This window comes from Rana temporaria, chromosome 4 (genome assembly GCF_905171775.1).
Source record: "Rana temporaria chromosome 4, aRanTem1.1, whole genome shotgun sequence".
NCBI lineage: Eukaryota > Metazoa > Chordata > Amphibia > Anura > Ranidae > Rana > Rana temporaria.
In genome coordinates, this window is record NC_053492.1 from 110625745 (window position 1) to 110648158 (window position 22414).

At 42.7% G+C, this 22414-nt stretch overlaps 1 protein-coding gene across 1 annotated transcript in view; it reads left to right on the forward strand.

Moving 5' to 3' along the window:
- SLCO2A1 (solute carrier organic anion transporter family member 2A1) overlaps nt 1-11739 on the forward strand; it is a 98231-nt gene extending 86492 nt beyond the window's left edge. Inside the window, exons 11-14 of the mRNA XM_040348748.1 lie at nt 1022-1191; nt 7737-7801; nt 8070-8193; nt 10472-11739. Of these exons, the coding sequence (XP_040204682.1) occupies nt 1022-1191; nt 7737-7801; nt 8070-8193; nt 10472-10592 (480 nt within the window). The 3' untranslated portion in view covers nt 10593-11739. The remainder of the gene's footprint in view (nt 1-1021; nt 1192-7736; nt 7802-8069; nt 8194-10471) is intronic.
- Nucleotides 11740-22414: the final 10675 nt, after the last annotated feature.

A 22414-nucleotide genomic window follows, 5' to 3' on the forward strand; every position in this document is an offset into this window, starting at 1 on the left:
CATTGAACCGCCGAATCAGCTCACCATCCATGGCCCATCTGTTTTTTCAATGCAGCCTCACCAGTGCCCATCAGTGCAGCCAACTCCAGTGCACATCAATGCAGCCTGATCACTGGGACAGGTTACATGGGGTGTATGGGGGTCAGCTAGGGGTGTCAGGGTCTCTCAACCTCATTGATCTCTGCTCAGCAGGTCCTTGCACGCCACGGCCTCTTGGGGGGGTAATGCTCCTGGTCCTTGGGTCAAGTTGCAGCCAGCGCCCAGCCCTGCAGCCCTGCGTCCTGACTCCCTGGCATGCCCTGCCTCTGTCTGCTTCCAAGAATCCGGTCCCAGGGAGTTGTAGTTTCCTCTGCGCTGCTCTGTTTTCCACCCACCCGGAGCTTGAGCGTGGACTACAACTCCTGGAATGCAACAGCTAGTGGTCAGCCCGACTTCCAAGACCAGAATAAAAAATAAAATGTTAGCGAGCATTTTGAACATAAGTAAGGGCGGCCTAGGAGGCAATTGCCAGCCTGCCCCCCGGCCCAGCCCTCCTCTGCAACCGAGTCGAGCCACAGCTCCATGTCCATTCAGACACGGAGCCACGGCCCGGCCCCACCCCTTTCTCTCCTCATTGGCTGACTGACTTTGATTGACAGCAGCGGGAGCCAATGGCATCACGCTGCTGTCTCAGCCAATAAGGAGGGGAGTCCTGGCCAGCCAAATGTCTCGTACAACATTGCTGGATCTAGAGGGGGCTCAGATAAGTATTAGGGGGGCTGACGGGGGTTGCTGCGCATAGAATGCAATAAGATAAAGAGCCTTATGACTTTACAATCACTTTACAATCACTTTAATTATAAAAACCAAGGTGCACAGAGAAATAATAAACATTATTAGGGAGGTTTAAAAGTTTTTCTTTAAGGGTTTCAACCACTTTAGGAGATTAAGCTTGTACACTCAGATCATGAAACATACCACTAATTGTCATATTGCTGTGTACATTATTATAACCATTCTTTGTATTGTCTTTTTATTGCAGTCATATATGAACTGTTCATGTATCGGATCAGGTTCACTTGAGGGAACAGCAAAATCCGGATCCTGCCTTGTCAGCTGTGCCCACCGTCTACTGCCTGTCATGTTCCTCCTCTCATTTGCTTCGCTCATTGCCTGCCTCTCCCATAATCCTCTGTACATGATGGTTTTAAGGTAAGTACTACAAGTATGTATCTTCTGTGATGTTGAACCCACCAAGTTTTCTAATCACCACAAACATTTATATGAAATTACCAAGGGCACTCCATGGCTGTAGTCTGGTGATTACGTCTGCCAAGTGATCACATCTTAAATGAAATCGGTACACACCGGGATCATCCTCCTAATACTTTCCTGCGATGAGACTTTTCATGACCTTTGAGTTACCGAAAGCTTGGGCTTTCACATCAAAAATGTTGTGGTCCCCTAGTCACTGCTCAGTTGTGGGCAGCAAATGTGGAAAATGCTTAGACACAGATGCAATTTTTTGTCTTTTTAAAGGGGTTGTTATTGTTTGTTTTTTATTTTCTAAATAGGTTCCTTTAACCAATTCCCGTCCGCGCTATAGCCGAATAACGGCTACAGCACGAACCCCAATTGCCGGGAGGACGTCAATAGATGTCCTCCCCTTTGCGCACGTGACGTGAGCTGTGATCACCCGAGTCACTGAGACTCGGGTGATCACAGATCCGAGTAAGGGGCCGGTCCCGGCCCCATATCACGTGATCAGCTGTCAGCCAATGACAGCTGATCACGTGATGTAAACAAAGCTCGGTAATCTTTTTTTTCCCCTCCTCACGCCGACAGCGTGAGGAGAAAAAAAAGAAGATCAGTGGCTTAGGTTGCAAGGGACATCGGTCCCAAACAGGAAGGAGGCACATCTGCTTCTATGTGCCAATCTAAACCCCCTGCCTGTGCCACCTACCAATGCCACCTCCAGTGTCCACAGTGCCCACCAATGCCACATATCAATGCCCACAAGTGCCACCTATCAATGCCCACCACCATTGGTGCCAATCAGTGCCTCATCAGTGCCACCTAGCAGTGCCTCCCATCAGTGCCCATTATTGCCACGCATTATTGCCCATCACTGCCACCCATCAGTAACCATCACTGCCAGTTGGGATGAAAGAAAAGAAGCTCCTCCTTTAATTAAAAATCACAAAACGCATGCCACAGCAAAAAACAGCACAACAAAAGAAAAGCTGACGTTTCGCACTATGCCTTAGTGCTTCTTCATAGCTCACCATCACTGCCACCCATCACTTCCAGCTATCAGTGCCACCTATCAATGCCACCTATTAGTGCCACTTCTCAGTGCCCACCAGTGCCACCTATCAATGCCCGTCAGTGCCGCCTATCAGTGCCCACCAGTGCCAATTTATCGGTGCCCACCAGTGCCGCCTTATCGGTGCCCACCAGTACCGCCTTATCTGTGCCCATCAATGAAGGAGAAAAATTACCTGTTTGCAAAATGTTATAACAAAATTTAAAAAAATATTATTTTTTTTTTTTTAATTCAGTCTTTTTAATTTTTTTTAATCAAAAATAAAAACCACAGAGGTGATCAAATACCACCAAGCTCTATTAGTGGGAAAAATATATAAAAATGTCATTTGTGTACAGTGTTACATGACCGCGCAATTGTCATTCAAAGTGCATCAGCGCTGAAAGCTGAAAATTGGTCTGGAGGGGGGTTTAAGTGCCCAGTAAGCAAGTGGTTAAGCTAGTGCATTGTTGGTTCACTTACCTTTTCCTTCGATTTCCCTTCTAAATGTTTTTTTTCTTTGAATTTCTCACTTCCTGTTCCTCCTCAGAAAACTTGCCCCCATCATCCAAGCTGTTCTGGCTGGGGGCTAGTCAGCGTGCTCGCCCCCTCCCTTGGGACTACATCCCTGCAGGGAGACGCTGTGTTCACATGTAAATACTTTACAGCTTTATAAAGAGAACATTTTAGATGACCTTCTGATGACACAAAGTTTTTCTAATGTTTTATATCTATTTCTGGTATACTTGGAACAGGGGCGGACTGACCATTGAGTCACCCGAGGGCCCCATGCCACTAGGGGGCCCCATCAGGGTTGCCAGGCTCAGTAAAACCAGGGACAGTATGTCAAAATCTGTGTTTTTTTTAGATCTGTCCCTGACATGTCCGAAACCGACATGCTTTTGATGTGAAAATCCCGAAGCTTAGCTGCCCCGCCTCTGCACTGCCTCCTGGCGTGGCGGCCATCTGTAAGCCCAGGGGCCCCATAATCTTCTATTTCCCGGGGGCCCCATGAGTTGTCAGTCCACCCCTGACTTGGAATCATACCTCACTGTATATAGTTTTCTTAGTCAAGTTGTTTTTCTTGAATCTGCTGCAAAGTTTATTGCCTGCAGATCCTGCCTGTAACCTTCTTGTGGCAGGCTGAGAAGACTAACCCACTGCCTAGTAATTTGCAGCAGAGTTGTCAGCCTGCTGTATTGGCTCCTTAGTTATCTATAGACCTGATTGTCCGTCCGACAGACAACTTATGGAGTAACCATCACAGGTTGACACTATTACCACTAATTGGTAAGCAGTGGCTTAGCATTTTCCGCCTTCTACAGGAAGTGCTATTAATGGCAGGATCTCCAGTTTAGAAGCTTTGCAACAGGTTTATTAAACACGATTTGCTTAAAGTGATTGTAAACAATCACCTTGTAAAACAACCCATTCCGTTTAAAATAGAAATAAAAGGCAAAAACTGTGTGTATAGATATACAAAAAGACATTATAAATACCCTTTTCCTTTTTTTTTTTAAAGTGATCACATGCTCTCTGTTCTCAGCTGCATAAGAGCTGGGGGAGGAGAAGCAACCGTACATTGAGCTTCTCATTGAACGGCTGTGCGGGTAGGTGTCAGGAAAAGTCTGATCATTGAAGTAGAGCATAGCTAGAGAACTGACCATGGTGTGTTCTCCTGCTAAGTGTGGTCGGTTTTTAATTGGAAAGCAGAAGGACTAGCAGAATCACTGGGGCTTTCACACAAAGTAAGCAATACACAGAGAACAGGATACTTTCTCATACAAGTACATGGTACAGCAGGCACATATCAGAATATGAAATGTTGGGTTTACATACTCTTTAATCACTTCAGCCCCAGAAGATTTGGCTGCCCAATGACCGGGCCATTTTTTGCGATTCGGCACTGCGTTGCTTTAACTGACACTTGCACAGTCGTGCGATGTTGCATCCAAACAAAATTTACGTCCTTTTTTTCCCCACAAATAGAGCTTTCTTTTGGTGGTATTTAATCATCTCTGCGGTTTTTGTTTTTTTGCGCTATAAAATTTAGAAAAAAAGCTATATTTTTTTACTTTTTGCTATAAAAAATATCCCCAAAAAAATATATACATTTTTTTTCCCTCAGTTTAGGCCGATGCGTGTTCTTCTACATATTTTTGGAAAAAAAATAGCAATAAGCGTATATTGATTGGTTTGCGCATAAGTTATAGTGTCTACAAAATAGGGGATAGATTTATGGCATTTTTTTATAAACATTTTTATATTAGTAATTTTTATTGAGACTGCGACATGGCGGAAACATCAGACACTTTTGACGATATTTTGGGACCATTTCCATTTATACAGCGATCAGTGCAATAAAAATGTTATAACAATGCACTGATTACTGTGTAAATGACACTGCCGGTGAAGGGGTTAAACACTAGGGGGCGATGAAGGGGTTAAGTGTGTCCTAGGGAGTGATTCCAACTGTGGGGTGGCTGGGCTACAAGTGACACGACAGTGATGATAGGGAGCAGTAGATCTCTGCCCTGTCACTAGGCAGACAGGGAAATGCCTTGTTTACATAGGCATCTCCCCGTTCTGCAGGTCCGTAACACGATTGCGGGCACTCAGCGGACCCGCAGTCACACGCACGGAGCACGTGGCGGGCGCACGCACGCCCGCCCGCTGTGCAGCGATTTAAAGGGGACGTACAGGTACGTCCCTTTGCGCAGCCGTGCCATTCTACTGACGTGCAGCGGTCAGCAAGCTGTTAAGGAAACTATACACAAGCAGGCATAATTCCAAACCTATTGAAAAACAGATTTTGGGTTTACAAGCCCTTTAAAATCTATAGGCTCATACACACAGTCAGACATCCAACAAAATTTCCCTTGGATTTTTTTCCTAATTGATTTGTCCGGCCACACCCATAGCATACACACAGTCAGACTTTTCTGCAAACTTTTCTAAAACTTTCCTAACATCACATGTTTTTTTTGCTATTTTCTGCTCTTTACCGCCACCCTTTGGTTAACTTTTGCTATTGTTTGTTGCTTTTAACATTGGTTCTGAGCATGCGTATTTGCACTTTGTCCAAAAGTTGGTTGGATTGCTGTACACACGGTCAGACAAGGCACCATCAGACTTTTGTTGCCGAAAAGTTGGTCCGTTTGCAGACCCAACTTTTTGTTGGATGAAACCCGAAAAAGTTGGTCCGATGGAGCGTACACACGGTCAGACAAATTGGAAAACTTGCAGATTTTGAAGTTGGTTGGCAAAAAGTGTGACCGTGTGTATGGGGCTTTAGTGTAGCAACTATGTAACTAAGTGCAGCCAAAATAAAAAGCAGAAAAATCAACACAAGGGTTGTAACTTACAATCAGTAGGATGTGTCCCTTGTACTGATTCCTCTTCTGTCAGTAGAACATTTCCTCTTTCCCTGCCCACCCCCAACCTCGCTGCCTTAATCTTCCAGTGTGGCAGGAGTTAATACAACTAAGGGTCTGTCAAAAGATCCCATTAAGGGAACCTGCCCTTTCAACCCAGCTGCTCCATTCATAGAAGCCATACGACAGCTTCTATTGAATACTGAATGGAGGACGGGCGGATGATTGATTTGTGTCAGAATTTTTGTAAGAACCTATGTGGGGATCTTCACAAGTTTACAAACTTCAAGATTGTTCAGATTAAAGCGGTAGTAAACTATAGCAAAAATTAAAGAAAAGCTTCTCCCTGCAAGTTAAAGGCATACTAGCACATTATAAAAGAATTACCTTAAAATGAAGCCCTCCAGCGGTGCGCTGTCACCACTGACGGGGCTTTCATCTTCACTCGGTTTCCCCCTGGGTTTGTGGGCTCTGGCTGTTTGAATGGTCGCGCCACTGAAACGTCACTCCCGCGCATGCACATGGAAAACACAGTCGTGGCACAGACCTCTGAAGGAATGGCATGAGTATACCATTCCTTCAGAGCGCATTCACCGGTGGCATCACGGCTGCAGAAACAGTGAATACCTCCTAAACTGGAGATATTCCTTGTATCTATAGGTAAGCTTTATTATAAGCTTACCTGTAACTACAAGTCTTCAAGCTGCGTTTACTACCGCTTTAGTAGGATTAAGCTAGAGATAATTGAAAATGATTGTTCTCTTCTTCCCTACATTTGTTATCTTTCTTATTTTCTCCTTGCATTGTATACATTTTGTATCAGCCAGTATATATTTGTCCCTAAGGCCGCATTCACACCTGAGCGTAGCATTTTCATAGTTTTTTTCCAGCGTTTTGTCGCGTGTATTTACACGTATTCGCGCGTTTGCATACAGCGTTGTCCGAGGTTTTTGAACTTCGTCGTTTTTTATTTTAGTCAATAGGAAAAGTGATCATCTCTTTCATCACTTGTTTGCTATGTTTGTAGATTTTTTTTATCTTCTCCCTGGGTGAATGTTCTATTTCACAGAACAGAAATAAAGCGACAAAACGCCCGTAGAAACGCTCGTTGTCGCGCTAGACGCTTGAATCGAGCGTTTACATTAGTTTCTATGGGAATACAAACGTTCAAAAACGCCCAAATCAGCCCGATTTGCATGACAAAAAAGGGTCCAGAACTTGTTTGAGCTTCAGGCGTTCGGCTTCAGGCTTTTGGAGTGTAGATGTGAACCATCTCCATTGAGAATAATAGGCCAGATCCAGAGAGCAAGTACGCCGGTGTATCTACTGATACGCTGGCGTACTTTCAAATTTCCCGCGTCGTATCTTTAGTTTGAATCCTCAAACCAAGATACGACGGCATTTGGGTAAGATCCAACAGGCGTGTGGCTTCGTACACCTTCAGGTCTTAGATGCAATACTTCAGCGCCCGCTGGGTGGAGTTTGCGTTGTTTTCCGCGTCGGGTATGCAAATGAGTGATTTACGACGATCCACGAACATACGCATTTTCTAACGTCGCATTTTCTAACGTCGTCTGTAGTCGGCTTTTTCCGGCGTATAGTTAAAGCTGGTATTTTGCGGCGTATAGATAGACTTGCCATGTTAAGTATGGCCGTTGTTCCCGCGTCAAAATTTGAATTTTTTTTTTTTTGCATAAGTCGTCCGTGAATAGGGATGGACGTAACTCACGTCTAAGTTCAAAAAATGACGTCGTTGCGACGTCATTTCGACATCTGATACGCTGCGCCGATAGAAATGTATGTGGATCTGGCCCAATGTATTTTTTTCCCCTCTAGCGTTTTATAGCTTCAGGCTTCAGGCTACAAAACGCTCAGGTGTGAATGCAGCCTAAATGGAAACTTGAATATAGAGTTCCAATTTACAGTCAGTGAGTCCCATGCACCACTTCTGTGCCAAACCTAAAAGACGCATGGAATGGTTGCCTATCTTGAAGAAATTCCCTTGGACGCCATAATTGCTCATTTCAAAGTTATGGAAGCCTAACTTTTTTTCTAACAGTCTATTTCAATTTTTTCAGGGTTGTACCACAGGATGAAAAATCATTTGCTATTGGAGTCCAGTTTCTTCTTATGAGGCTTCTCGGTGAGTGTGAAAAAAAAAAAAGTGGTTATCTACTTGCAGGGAGCAATCTATAATGAGCACAGAAATACATCTCTAGGAAAAAACGTGATACTGTCAGATTTCTGGGAAAGCTGCTGCCTCCCATGTCTTCCTGTTATTAGTAATAAGATAAGTTTTCAATGAGTAAACCACCAAAGTGAACCACTACCCATGTTGTGGTCACAGAGTCTGTTTAAGGTAACTGCCAAAAGCTAGTATTTTATTTAACTCCTCATATTCTGTTTCCCAGCCTGGTTGCCTGCCCCAGCACTCTTTGGACTTGTTATAGATTCTGCCTGTATTCGGTGGTCTACATCATGTCACCAGAAGAGAGGAGCGTGTCGATATTATGATAATGATCTGCTGCGAACCAGGTATTGTAATGCATAAATTCGTTATTTTTTTATGTATGCAGCTTCATTTTACAAAACATTAAAAAGTTACAGCAAAACCTCCCCAACAACACATATACCTGGATATTTCAGATATAGTTTGATCAGTAAAAGCAGACATTATATTGAAGTTTGAGAAATACAGGAACGGCGAGTGTCGTCTTTTTGGCCCTCCAACCCCAACAGATATTTATTATTTATTTAGTTATTTGAGGATCTTATATAGGGCCATCAATTTACACAGCACTTTACATATGGATTATATATTCACATAAGTCCCTGCCCTCAGGAGCTTACAATCTAAGGTCCCTAACTCACATTCATACATACACATACTGAGACCAGTTTAGACAGTAGCGAATTAACCTACCAGCATGTCTTAGGAGTGTGGAAGGAAACAGGAGTACCCGGAGGAAACCCACACGGGCACAGGGAGAACATGCAAACTCCTGGCAGGTAGTGTCGTAGTTGGGCTATGAAACGACAACCCTAGTGCTGCTATGTAAAGGTGCTAACCACTTAGCCACTGTGCTGGCCAGATATTCAGTAACCTGTTGTACCATAGATTACTTCAGCAATTAATTACACATTTTGTATGTTTTACAATCATAGGTGTGCGCAGCCTATGGCATTAGGATGTGCCCCCCAAAGCTCAAGCACACGTGTGTGTGTAAATATAAAAAATGTAAAATGTATTAAAACATGGATGGTGTCAGTAGAGCAGTGGACGTGTCAGTAGGGCAGAGACTGGTGTCAGAAGGGCAGTCGACAGTGTCAGTAGATTTTCATTTTTTTTACAATTTAATTTTTTTAAGAACCCAGTTGAGGGTTCTTAAAACCCAACACACCCCCAGCACACCCCCTGCGCACAGCTATGATTACAATCCTTCAATGTTTACTATTATTACTCCTTTGCATTCCACAGGACTTTGCCACTTATGCCCTGTACACACGATCAGACCTTTGTCCGACCAAATTCACATTGGAATTCCGACGGAATTCCATCGGAGGAAAAGAAAACATGTTCTCTATGTAATCTCCAATGGAATTAATCGGAATTTTCGATGGAATTTCCCCGATGGAGCATACACTCGGTCGGAATTTCCGATGGAACAAGTCCATCTGACTTTTTCCATCGGAAATTCCGATCGTGTGTATGAGGCCTTAGAAGTTGGTCAAATTTGTTTATTTCTGCTCAGTACTGCGTTGGTATTAGGACTAAAGCCCGGTGCATCTAACCATTGCGCCCAAACACTATTACAGTTACTTAAAGTTCCATTATGTTGATAAGTTTTTTTTTTTACTTTTAGTATGTGATTGGTGTTTTTATCCATTCATGAAGGGTTGGGGAGCAGAAATCAATTTTTAAAAAATTAATTTCAAAGCAGTACATTTTTGAGTGTTTATCTATACTAATGATTCTCTATGCCAGGGGTCTCCAAACTTTTCAAACAAAGGGCCAGTTGATTGTCCTTCAGACTTTAGGAGGGCCGGATTGTGGCCAGCGGGGGTAGAAAATGTCCCGGCCCAGCATTGGTGAGAACAAATATGGCCTCAGAGTTTGCAGTCAGTAGGATAAGGAGTAGCGCCCCTATCAGTAGGAGTAATTGTATCCCATCATTGGTATCAGTGAAATACATTGTGCCCCCTTGTTGGTGTTAGTGGGAAGAATAGTGCCTCAAATCAGTGGGAGGAATAAAGCCCCAAGGGCCGGATAAAGGCTGGCAAAGGGCCACATCTGGCCCTCGGGCCGCAGTTTGGAGACCCCTGCTCTATGCTATAGCAACAAATACTGTACGTTTGAAGGGGACTTATTTCTGTAATATTTTACATAATATAGTCCCCCTCACTAATTTTTATTAGCACAGTGGTTTATTGTTAACTTTGTCTCTGTTAAATTTACCTAGTTATAGTTGCTTCTTTTATAATAAAGATGTTTCTCTTTTTATATGCAAATGTTCCTACTCATGAAGTTAATCAAGACCATATGTACAGTATATGTCTTGGTTTCCCAGTCTGCAATTATAAATTGAGGCATGGCTACTGCATGTACTTACATATTAGCAAGATAATACATTTTCATAAACGTGTATTGACTCCTGACTGGAAAAATCATTGCTTTTCTAATCTGTTGTAAAAAAACAGAGCCAAATAGTCCACCTTGAGACAGCGAGGTTATAGTTAGTCTGCATTTTCTGGTGGGAAAAAAGAAAGAAGTTGGTTACCATTCTTTCTTTCACAAACCTCTTTTTCTCCATAGGTACCTTGGTCTCCAGATGGGATACAAGATCCTGGGTATCTTGTTACTGGCTTTAACTGCTTGGAAGGTGAAAAGGAGTCGAGAATATAACTTGCAAGAAAAAGAATGTGGCGTGGCATAGCTTACAGCTCATAGAATTCTGGACTTCATCCTTCTGCCACTCCCCGAGACTCTGTATTCCTCAGGGCCAGACACTGCTACCACTGCCAGGACCACTCCTAACAATGCATCTAACAAGACTGATTCTATAGTCAGCAGGACGGGACTGAGAACAATATAAAGTGTCCAACTTCAGAGACAGAAAAAAAGTGCCTGGAGATGAAAGTGTGACTGCACGAAATACTGTTTTTCTAAACTGCAAATCAACATTGTATCTATGAAAGCACTAAAAGAAACTAAAGTTACACTTAATATTCCCATGAAGGGCCAAAAAAACGATATTTATTATTCATGTTGCCCTAAAACCGTGAATGACGACGCCCTTTTCTACAGGCCCTGCCATTTTTTCACTAATCATGTTACACAATATCACAAAATGAAACCAGAAGGTGATGTTGAAGGCAACAAGCTTTCTTATTTGTACGGAGAGTATTATCTACCAAAATGCTGCAAAGAAATAGATTCTGTTTATTGTCTGAGCTACGGAGAATCTTTTGGCTTCACTTGGCAGTTCCTTTGATTTATGCTGCTGATTAATCTACAAGTTTGAAAAGGTGTTCAGAGAACACAGAACTGAAGAAAACACATGAAGCAAGCTGTAAGCATTGTTCCCTGTTGCTGCCCACTCTTACCCTGTTGGCCTAGGACTAAAGTTCTGAGTAGTGGTGTATGCATTTGTCTGCGTTAGGAACCCAAGCCGTAATCGCAAGCATCCATTTATGTCTACTGGGACTTTCAAATTAGAAGATATTTGTACTTTTCTTAACCATTCACAATCTAATCTGAGAATTTAACAGCAAAAAAATGATATTTCTAAAACTTTTTGTAAAGCTATTATAAGCAGAATTTCTATGTGTTATTCAACTGCTGATACATAAGGCTCAATTCACAAGGTTAAAATCCTTATTTTGAGAATTTTTTATTTTTTCCAGTTCAGTGAAATTTAAAAAAATAAGTTATACAGCTGAAATTACAGTGTTTTACCTGCTTGATCACTGTTTACTTCATAAAGTACACCAAGCTGCAAATAGGCAACTTAGGCCGCGTACACACGGTCGATCCATCCGATGAGAATGGTTCGACGGACCGTTTTCATCGGTTCACCGCTGAAGCAGACTGATGGTCCGATGTGCATACACACCATCGTTTCCAAAACCGATCGGGTCAGAACGCTGTGACATAAAACACACGACGTGCTGAAAAAAAAACGAAGTTCAATGCTTCCAAGCATGCGTCGACTTGATTCTGAGCATGCGCAGGTTTTCACCCGATGCTTTTGCGTACTAACTATCGGTTTTGACCTATCGAAGGACAACAGACCGATGGGCCGTACACACGGTCGGTTTGGACCGATGAAACTGAACTTCAGTCCGTTTTCATCGGTTTGGACCGACCGTGTATACGCGGCCTAAGTGTATATTCTGGACACATCTCAGTGCCAGAATGCATTAGCTAGCATGCACAGATGTTACATCATCCTGGATTCCTGGCCCAGCCACTCAGGATGGCCAAGAATCTTGAACCCAGGTAAATATTGGGTGGTCGTGAGGAAGCCAGGGGAGGTGAGTTTAGATCTGATTGAAAGCTTGAGAATTGAGCCTATAATATCTACCAAGCTATAATTTAATATACACAGTATTTTATTAATTTTACAGTGTTTTACCAAAAATGAGATATGGTGCTTCACTGGGCTGTACTGAGGTTTTGTGATTAAAATAGAGAATGAGTGTTTTCAGACAGATATGGAATGCTGTGCAGGCAATTCAGCGTAGCAATACTGAAGCTTTCTTGCTGTCATAGGCTGCTGATTGCAAGAAGAAAATAAAATTACCAACAATCAATAGAACAATTGCAGCCTTTTGCATCATGTTACCCTCTAAAATTCTATTGGTGGCATGAATCATAAAAAAGAAATGCATTTAAGATTGTTTTTACCTAAGCAGACCTGTAATAGCACTGTCTTCTGCGTATTAATGGGGTTTACTCCCCAGTTATTAGCAGTACCAGTGCTGTCTACTGGTTTGAAGGCATTCTTTAACACCGTACACCATAACCCACTCCATGGGTTACAAAATACTCTACTTCTAAACCTTCCTTAGTGACCCCCTGCACACTGTCTATATGCAAAGCAATTTAACTTCTTTCAAGAAAGGCACGAAACGTAAAAAGAAGCACAGGGGCTGAATGTTCTGTACCTTATGTAATGGTCCATTGTGGAAGTCCTGCTAAAGAAGAACCAAGTCAAATACAGGTGGATTAATAATGATGGTTGAACAATACTGTTTCCAATATCGTCAAGAAAATAAATTAATAATGTTTTATGGATCCCTTCCAAGAAGTCAGAGACCATATTTGGTGCATTAAAAATTAAACTGATTGGCCCAGTGTTGCATTAGATTATCCTCTTCCAGACAATTGTAGCATTTAGGTGACAACCAAAATGTCTGTGAGTGCTTTTAGGTTTCAACATGCACTCAGTCTATGTCTATGAATGGCTTAGGTGGGGTTGGAACCCCTTGCCATGAGCAGAACTGTTCTGAATTTCCCTCATTCACCAGCACAAAAAGCAGTGCCTTCCCATGCATTGCATAAAGACATCATGTAAGGATGCCATTGTATTAAATAGTAACTGCTGTACTGAGGCCTTTGGGCACAAAATACTCTCCTTGGCACGTATCTATTATTTGTTTGGGTAACGTGTACAGCTGTTGTGATATTACCACAGGAAGACAAGACATAGGCATAGTTCTAAAGTAAATAATGGGGGCAGTTTACCTGCCTTACTTCTATTGCCTTCTTTGGCTTCATTGGAGGAGATGTGTGCAGGAAACCTACATAAGTGAATGGAGATGCAGTGGCTGTATAGACTCACCCGCAGAGCCAAGTTTGACAGGTACTCAGGGACGGGTGCATGGTCGCCAATGCATTTGGGTTTGTACACCAGTCCTGAAGTACCTGTTGAACTTGGCTGTGTGGGCGAGTCTGTACAGCTGCTACATTTCCATTCACATATAGGATTCCTGCACAAAGGTCTAAAAAGGTAAACACATGTCTGTTCACGCTGAATGGGGCTCTGCGTCCATGTAAACAAAGCCTTATCAATGTATGTTTGAAAGGAACTTGAGAAGGGAATTATAGGGAGCCAAATATGCATTGGCATTACACACAGACTTATTTCCTATGTAGAGTCAGGCATTATGAAGGCCTTCTCTTGTTCCCATAGCCTACTCCTACTTGGGCATTCTTTTCCTATTAAATATTGTACACTGTTAACCTAACACTGGTAAACTGTTTATATGTTTGTTATGTAAATTATATATAAACATTTATAATGAAGTACCTAACTGCTTTTTTTCGTCTTTTTTTATTCATTTGCAAAAATTTCACTGTTTTCACCAACCGTATCAGGTACAGTGCACAGGTTTTCTTGAATGAGCAAGGGCTAGCTTTGCTACATACGTTTGTTTCAATGAGGCTTGTCAGACATAATAAAAAAAGCTATATGGCTCATTCAGAAGGGGGCGATCAGCCCCCCATCCTCTATGCACAGCCACTGGCAGGTGCTCATAGAAGAAGATACAATTGCAATGTCGTTATGCTGAAAAAAGTGTCGGGACTGTTTTATATGAAACATGCACCTAAAGGGTGACAACGGGCAATAGATGTCTGACCAATAAGTAAATGTTGTGACTGTACTAGCTGAATCTCAATACCCAGCACACAGAACAATAATAAGTAACAGTAGCATTTAATTCATTTATATACATATAATACATTGTAGCATAATATTAAGCATTATATTAAATGGTAATAATTTGATAGAACGTCAGGCACATTGATCCATTTATCACATAATCACCATATAAAAATCATGATTGTTACATGATAATACAATTAAAAGATAGTAGAAATAATTTGATGATCCCATGTAATACATGATAATAGCATCAGAATAGCTTGACGCGTTTCATGGAACTCTCCACTCATCAGGAGCTGATAATTATCTGAAATTGATAAGATTTATAATTAAACTATTGGTACAGGGTCTTAGATGTTGGGAGAGTATAGGAGAAAAAAGGTAAAAAAGTATAAATTCATATGGGACAAAGAAAAAAATGTCCCAAAAACGTACAGATCATCTGTGGGTCTGATTAATAGCGATATGGACTGCAAGCCGGCCGGACAAGTCATCAGTTCCGGGAACTGAGGTGGTAAAACCCCAGATAGGATGTTGGAAGTACCCTCAGAGGACACATTACCTGGGAGTGGAATACCCCATGGATGGTAGAGTGAGAGGTGATTAGCATAGCCATAAAATAATTTGTAATGGGTATAAAAATATTTGTGTAAGTAGAATATACTATGTGGTATGCTAATTAAGTATAAATAGGAACCAATGTATTACACGAAGGGAGAGTGGGAGATAATAGTAATAATAATAATAGTAATAATAGTAGTGAATAAACTGGATGAGAATAACCCATATCCAGATTAGGTAAAAAAAAGTGGTGTTTAAGGTAATAGATCAAATCAAAAGGATTGAAAAGTGCATGTGAAAACTGCACAATAAAAACAGGAAAAAGTGATGAAATAATCAACCATAGGTTACCTTGTCATTGGGGCTAACACACATGGTCCATAGTGGTATCAAAGATCCACAGGGGTAAACAAACTCAGGGGGGATAGGTCGAACTGAGGGGAGTATATATACTCAAATGAAGTCTGGGGTAACCACCAACGTCACGCAAGCGGCAGAGGGGGGAGGCTCCACCGCCTGAGCAGAAAACTACCGCTCGGCGGTTGGCCCCAGTCTCCCTAGTAAGAATGCTGATGGTAACACACAGCTCCTACATGTCGGCGTCAACATGCCGACGTCACACACAGGGCGCTGGGGGCGTGGTGTCGATGCACAGCGTGACACCCGCCCCATCCCTGACACCTGAAGGCTCAGTGGGAAAGGGAGGGTATCCGGTGCGCATCACAGTTCCCGGAACTGAGAGATAACCAGGCCAATGCACGCTCCCCAAAGCAATCGCAAACAAACACCACAGGTCTAAGGCCATAAGGGGCTGATCAGACGTTAGTGAAAAACAATGATATTATTTTTTCTAGACCTCTCCCAGATAGAGACCCAGAATGTAACCAAACAATTGGATCATAGATGTAAAAATGCTGTAAATATATTGTAGCAACATGAGAACAGTGAACTGTCCATAGTGCATGTTTCCATCCCCGAAAGTTCAGAATAGAGGGAGAGGGGGGAAATAGGGGAATTTGGGACTTTATATGAGGCAAAGGACTTGTAGGTCCGATGTCTCCATCCCTGTATAGCAGTTATGCTGAAAAAAGGGTTGGGACTTTTATATACAACTGCTATGTCAACGTTTGATGTGCAAATAGGAATGGGTGCAACCACTCATGCCCGCATGTCAAAATTAGACAAGTGATTGTGTCCGTGCAGCCATCATGTATGCACCCACTTCCATGGGCTGCCTGCATGCAGCTCCGCCGTGGATGCACATGCTCTGCCAGCCACAGAGGACGGGCTTAATTTCTGAATGATTCCTAATACATAAGTGAACTGAAAGCATTTTACCTTTGCCTATCAAATAGATTCATTAGGTAGAGAAAAAAAAATAGGACCATGTTTATTTTGTGGCCTGTAGCAGGAGAAAAATCCTGTTAGTAGCCGATATACACAATGGGCTAGATTCAGATAGATTTGGGCGGGTGTAGCGTATCTCAGATACACTACGCCGCCGTAAGTTAGAGCAGCAGGTCCTGTATTCACAAAGAAGTTGCGCTGTAACTTACGGGGGCGCAGTGTAACTGGGCTGGCGTAAGCCCACCTAATTCAAAATATGCTGGTTGGGGGCGTGTTCTATGCAAAATACTAGTGACCCCACGTATTTGACGTATCCCAGTGCGCATGCTCCAAATGACGTCGGCAAATCGTCAAGGCTTACATGAACGTAAATTACGGCCAGCCCCATTCACGGACAAGTTACGCAAACAACGTAAAATTTGACGCGGTTCCGACGTCCATACTTAACATTGGCTGCGCCATCTTTTTGGTGGTTTATCTTTACGCCTGAAAACCCCTTAGGTACTTTACTGCGACGGCCGGGCGTACGTTCGTGAATAGGCGTATCTAGCTGATTTACATATTCTAGGCGTAAATCAGCGTACACGCCCCTAGCGGCCAGCGTAAATATGCAGTTAAGATACGACGGTGTAGGAGACTTACGCCGGTCGTATCTTAGCAACATTTAAGCGTATCTCAGTTTAAGCATACGCTTAAAGTTGCGACGGCGCGGATTCGGACTTACGACGGCGTATCTACTGATACGCCCGTCGTAAGTCTTTATAAATCCATCACTTTTAACGGAAGCTATAGTGCATTTTTAGTAACTACAATTGTTATTGTAAAATTTATCTGAAAGCAACTTTGAGATTTGACATTTTGCTTGCATGCTCTTACAGATTTTGATAATTTTTATAATGTAAATGCTCCTTTTATTTGACCTCTATATAATGGAGATTGTTTAGCACTGGTTCACACTGTTGCGATTTGACATGTCGGCGGCATTTTTCGTCAATTGCCGGCAATGGCACTATCCTAATCGGTGCGACGCCACATCTGTGGCGCTGCACTGATTTCAAAAAGTAGTTTCTGTACTAATTTTTGTGATCTCCGTCCACGATTTACATTGACATCTGTGCAGAAACCTGTACAGATGTCTCTGTAATCACAGCCGAAATCGGGACTGACAAGCGGGAGTCAAGCCGTGCGAGTTCAGGTGAACTCGCACGGCATCACCCCTGCAGCCCAGTGTGAACCTGGGCTAAACTGTTCATATACATAAATTAAAGGATTCCCCATCCATAAATGGATGATTCATGTGCTGTCGACTATTGTATTTTGATAGCCAGTACCTTTGGCTGTCAGGATACCCGTACAGTGACTGCAGCTGATTTTTCCACCTGGTTTCTTCAATTGCTCAATTCCAGTCTGCATAGCTGCCAACATTTCAAAAGAATTTCCAGGAAAAATGTATTTAGGGTTGGAGGCATTTATTTAAAATCTGATTTATGAATTTCTTGCTCAATCCTTCCCCTCTTTATCCAAATGAGAGGGAGGTTTTTGGATTGACATACACTTTATAAATTTAAATGTATATGCTTTTCTGCACACAGAATATAGGTATTGGATTAGCACTTTGGGGAAGATTTACTAAACCTGGTGCACACCAAATCTGGTGCAGCTCTGCATAGTAGCCAATCAGCTCCCAGGATTTATTGTCAAAATGTTAAGTGATTGTGAAGACAGAAGTTTTTTTTTATTTTTTATATCTTAATGCATTTTATGCAGAAGCCCCCCTAATACTGCCCAGGACACTCCTTCTTAATGGCTGAGACAACAGTGGAGCACCATTGGCTCCCACTGCTGTCAACCAAAGTCAGCGAATCAACAAGGAGAGAGAGGGACAGGGCCTAGCCGGGGCTCTGTGTCTCAATGGACACACAAAACTGTGGCTCGGCTCGGATGCCCCCACAGCAAGATGCTTGCTGTGGGGGCTCTTTAACAGGAGGGAGGGGCCAGGAGAGCCAAAGAGGGACCCCAAGAAGAGAAGGATCTGGGCTGCTCTGTGAAAACCATTACAACAGAGCAGGTAAGAGCCGGTTCACACTGGGGCGACTTGCGATCCGACTTCATGTCGCCTCAAGTCGTCCCAAGTCGTGCTGTAGAGAAAAACAATGGAAGTGAATGGGAGCGGTGTTAATACACACGACTCAAGGCGATCCGACTTCAGAAAAGGTTCCTGTACTACTTCAATCCGACTTGTAGGCGATTTGTACCCATTGATTTCAATGGAAGTCGCCTCAGAAGTCGGATCACTGTCTTAACTGAAGCTACTTTCTAGGAAGATAACATACATTTCTCAGGCAAACCCCTCCTCCCCCTCCCTCTCCCAGAGCTGATGGTTGTTTTATTGCCCACTGGAATGTCTCCTGTCCTGGAGACGACTTCAAATCGTGTTGTAAATCTCCCCAGATCGCCCTGTGGTTCACATTCAAGTCGTGTTGGAATCGCCTCTGGAAGTCGCGCTGGAAGTCGGATCGCCCCAGTGTGAACCGGCTCTAAGAATAACATGTTTATTATTTTTAAGAAAACAAAAAACAGACTTAACAATCACTTTAATTAAACAAGTTAAAGTTGAAAGCTGATTGGTTACTATGAACAGACGCACTAGATTCTGTGTGCACCAGGCTTCACTGCAGTGTTGAAGAGGAACACAATCTGAACTTTCTAAAGAATATATAAAGATGAAGACAGTAGATATACATTCAGAACTTATGTAGGGAGATTTGTTTCATCGCTGTGTATCATTTGAGGCTGTTCACTTCACTGGGTTTACATCCACTTTAACCACTTCAGGCCCAGGCGAATTCTGACACTTCGTTTCTACATGTAAAGATCATCTTTTTTTGCTATTTTTTGCTAGAAAATTACATAGAACCCCCAAACACTATATATGTTTTTTTAGCAGAGACCCTAGAAAATACAATGGCGGTCATTGCAACTTTTTATCGCGCACAGTATTTGCGCAGCAATTTTTCAAACACGTTTTTTTTTTAAAACTGTTTCATGCTTAAAAGAAAAAAAAAAAAAGTTACGCCGAATAAATAGATACCTAACATGTCACGCTTCAAAATTGCACACGCTCGTGGAATGACGCCAAACTTCGGTACTTAAATTTTTTTTCTGGTTACATGTTTTAAGTTACAGAGGTCTACAGCTAGAATTATTGCTCTCGCTCTTACGTTCGCGGCGACACCTCACATGTGTGGTTTGAACACCATTTTCATATGTGGGTGGGTCTAACGTATGCGTTCACTTCTGCGTGCGAGCTACCGGGGACAGGGGCACTTTAAAAAAATATATATATTATTATTGTTTATTTTACTTCTTTTTTTTTATATTTTGACACTTTAAAAAAAAAAAATGTGATCACTTTTATTCCTATTACAAGGAATGCAAACATTGTAACATTCCTTGTAATAGGAATGTGGCATGACAGGACCTCTTTACGGTGAGATATGGAGTCAATAAGACCCCACATCTCACCACTAGGCTGGGAAGGATAAAAAAAAAAAACAATCACCGCCGTTTTTTTGAATGCAGAGGCCGGACGTTACGTCATAACATCGTGCCCGGCCTCCGACGATCATAGAGACTTCGGCGACCATCTGGTCCGCCGAAAATCTCTATGATCTGCATCCGGGGTCGGCGGTTCCTGTCACCGACTCACCGATCGCACAGGTGAGTCGGTAGAAGCACCGACGTTTTTCTCAACGTGATTCTTGTCGAGCCTGCCTTGCCTACACACGATCGAGAAAAAAAAATGCTGGAGCAAAGCGTGGTAACGTACAACGCGTACGACGGCACTATAAAGGGGAAGTTCTATTCAGACGGTGCCACCCTTTGGGCTGCTTTTGCTGATTTCGTGTTCGTAAAAGTTTGGTGAGAGACGATTCGCACTTTTCAGTCTTCGTGCTTTTCAGTCTGCTATCTCCATTACAAACGCTCGTTTTACCAGAACGAGTGCTCCCGTCTCATAACTTGCTTCTGGGCATGCCTGTTTTTTTCCCGTCGTTAAAGCCTACACACGATTATTTTTCACGACATAAAAATTTAGAGCGTATTCAAAATTTTCAATGCCCATTTTTCACGTTGCGAAAAATGCTCTGGAGCCCACACGCGATCGTTTTAACCAATTAAGGACCGCCTCCTGCACATATACGTCGGCAGAATGGCATGGCTGGACACAAGCACGTACCTGTACGTCCTCTTTAAGTGCCCAGTCGAGGGTTGCGGGCGTGCACCGGTCCGAAGCTCTGTGACCGTGGCCGCGGGACCTGCGGATCCGATCGCCGCCAGAGTCCCGCGATCGGTCCCTGGAGCTGAAGAATGGGGAGAGCTGTGTGTAAACACAGCTTCCCCATTCTTCACTGTGGCGCTGTCATTGATCGTCTGTTCCCTGATATAGGGAAAGGCGATCAATGACGTCACACGTCCAGCTCCGCCCCCCTACAGTTAGAAACACATATGAGGTCACACTTAACCCCTTCAGCCCCCCTAGTGGTTAACTCCCAAACTGCAATGGTCATTTTCACAGTAAACAGTGCATTTTTATAGCATTTTTTGCTGTGAAAATGACAATGGTCCCAAAAATGTGTCAAAATTGTTCGATGTGTCCGCCATAATGTCACAGTCATGAAAAAAAAACGCTGATTGCCGCCATTAGTAGTAAAAAAATTCAAAATTATAAAAATGCAATAAAACTATCCCCTATTTTGTAAATGCTATACATTTTGCGCAAACCAATCGATAAACGCTTATTGCAATTTTTTTACCAAAAATAGGTAGAAGAATCCGTATCGGCCTAAACTGAGGAAAAACATTTTTTTATATATATTTTTGGGGGATATTTATCATAGCAAAAATTAAAAAATATTGAATTTTTTCAAAATTGACACTCTATTTTTGTTTATAGCGCAAAAAATAAAAACTGCAGAGGTGATCAAATACCACCAAAAGAAAGCTCTATTTGTGGGAAAAAAAGGACGCCAATTTTGTTTGGGAGCCACGTCGCACGACAATTGTCAGTTAAAGCGACGCAGTGCCGGATCGCAAAAACTGTCCGGGTCCTTTACCTGCATTTTGGTCCAGGTCTTAAGTGGTTAAATGACATTAAAAAAAAAAAAGAAACATTTCACGTCGTGAAAAACGATCGTGTGTACGTGGCATAAGAGATAACCAAGGTTTACTCTTTTCATTGACCAAGGCTATGCTTTAATAAAAGCTTGCCTAAGCCAGATAAATCATTTTTTGCAGGCTTTGCCGTTCCATGGAGGACAGGTTGATTTCCACTCAGCTATCATAACTGTTTAGGAATCTGTCTGTTCTTGTCTTTATTTACTATAGATGTGATTCTATGAGTATTTCTTAAAAGATGCTGCCATCCAGTGGCAAAAATCGAGAACAAAACAATAAGGTTATGCTGTCATTTTATCCAGGTTCAATGTTTTATTTAATTAAAATTAGTTTGCAACTACAGCTAGAAAGGCTTGTTGTGAATATATGTAAAATGTTATAGAATGAGCTAGATTTAACTTTATATTTGTCCTTGGAAGCGCAACTTGCTCCAGTCCTTTTTATATCACTTTAACCGCTTGCCCACCAGCCGCTGCAGTTATACTGCGGCAGGTTAGCTCCGCTGCGCAAATCGCCATAGGTGTTCTTCGGGCTCAAACACATTAATCTGTGGGTGTCTGCGCACCTCCGGAGGTGCGCATGCGCCCACTGGCCAGCGGGGGAGCCAATCAGCGGGTCCGGCGGACTCGATGGCCTCCGGCCACCTGCGATCGTTCCCCGCAGTGACAGAACAGGGACCTGTCATAGTAAAAAAGGCAGATCTCCATTCTGACAGGGGATGGCACAGAGATCCTGTCTTTTTGCTATGTAGGAAGACAGATCTGTGTGTTGTTCCAGGCATCCCATCCCCCATAGAGTTAGAATACACACTGAGGGAACACATTTAACGCTTTGATCGCCCCTAATGTTAATCTACTCCCTTGCCAGTGTCATTAGTACAATGTCAGTGCATATTTTTAGCACTGATCACTGTAATAATGTCCTTGGTTCCCAAAAAGTGTCAAAAATGTCAGGTAAAAATCTGTCCGCCGCAATGTTGCAGTCCAGCAAAAAATTGCAGATCA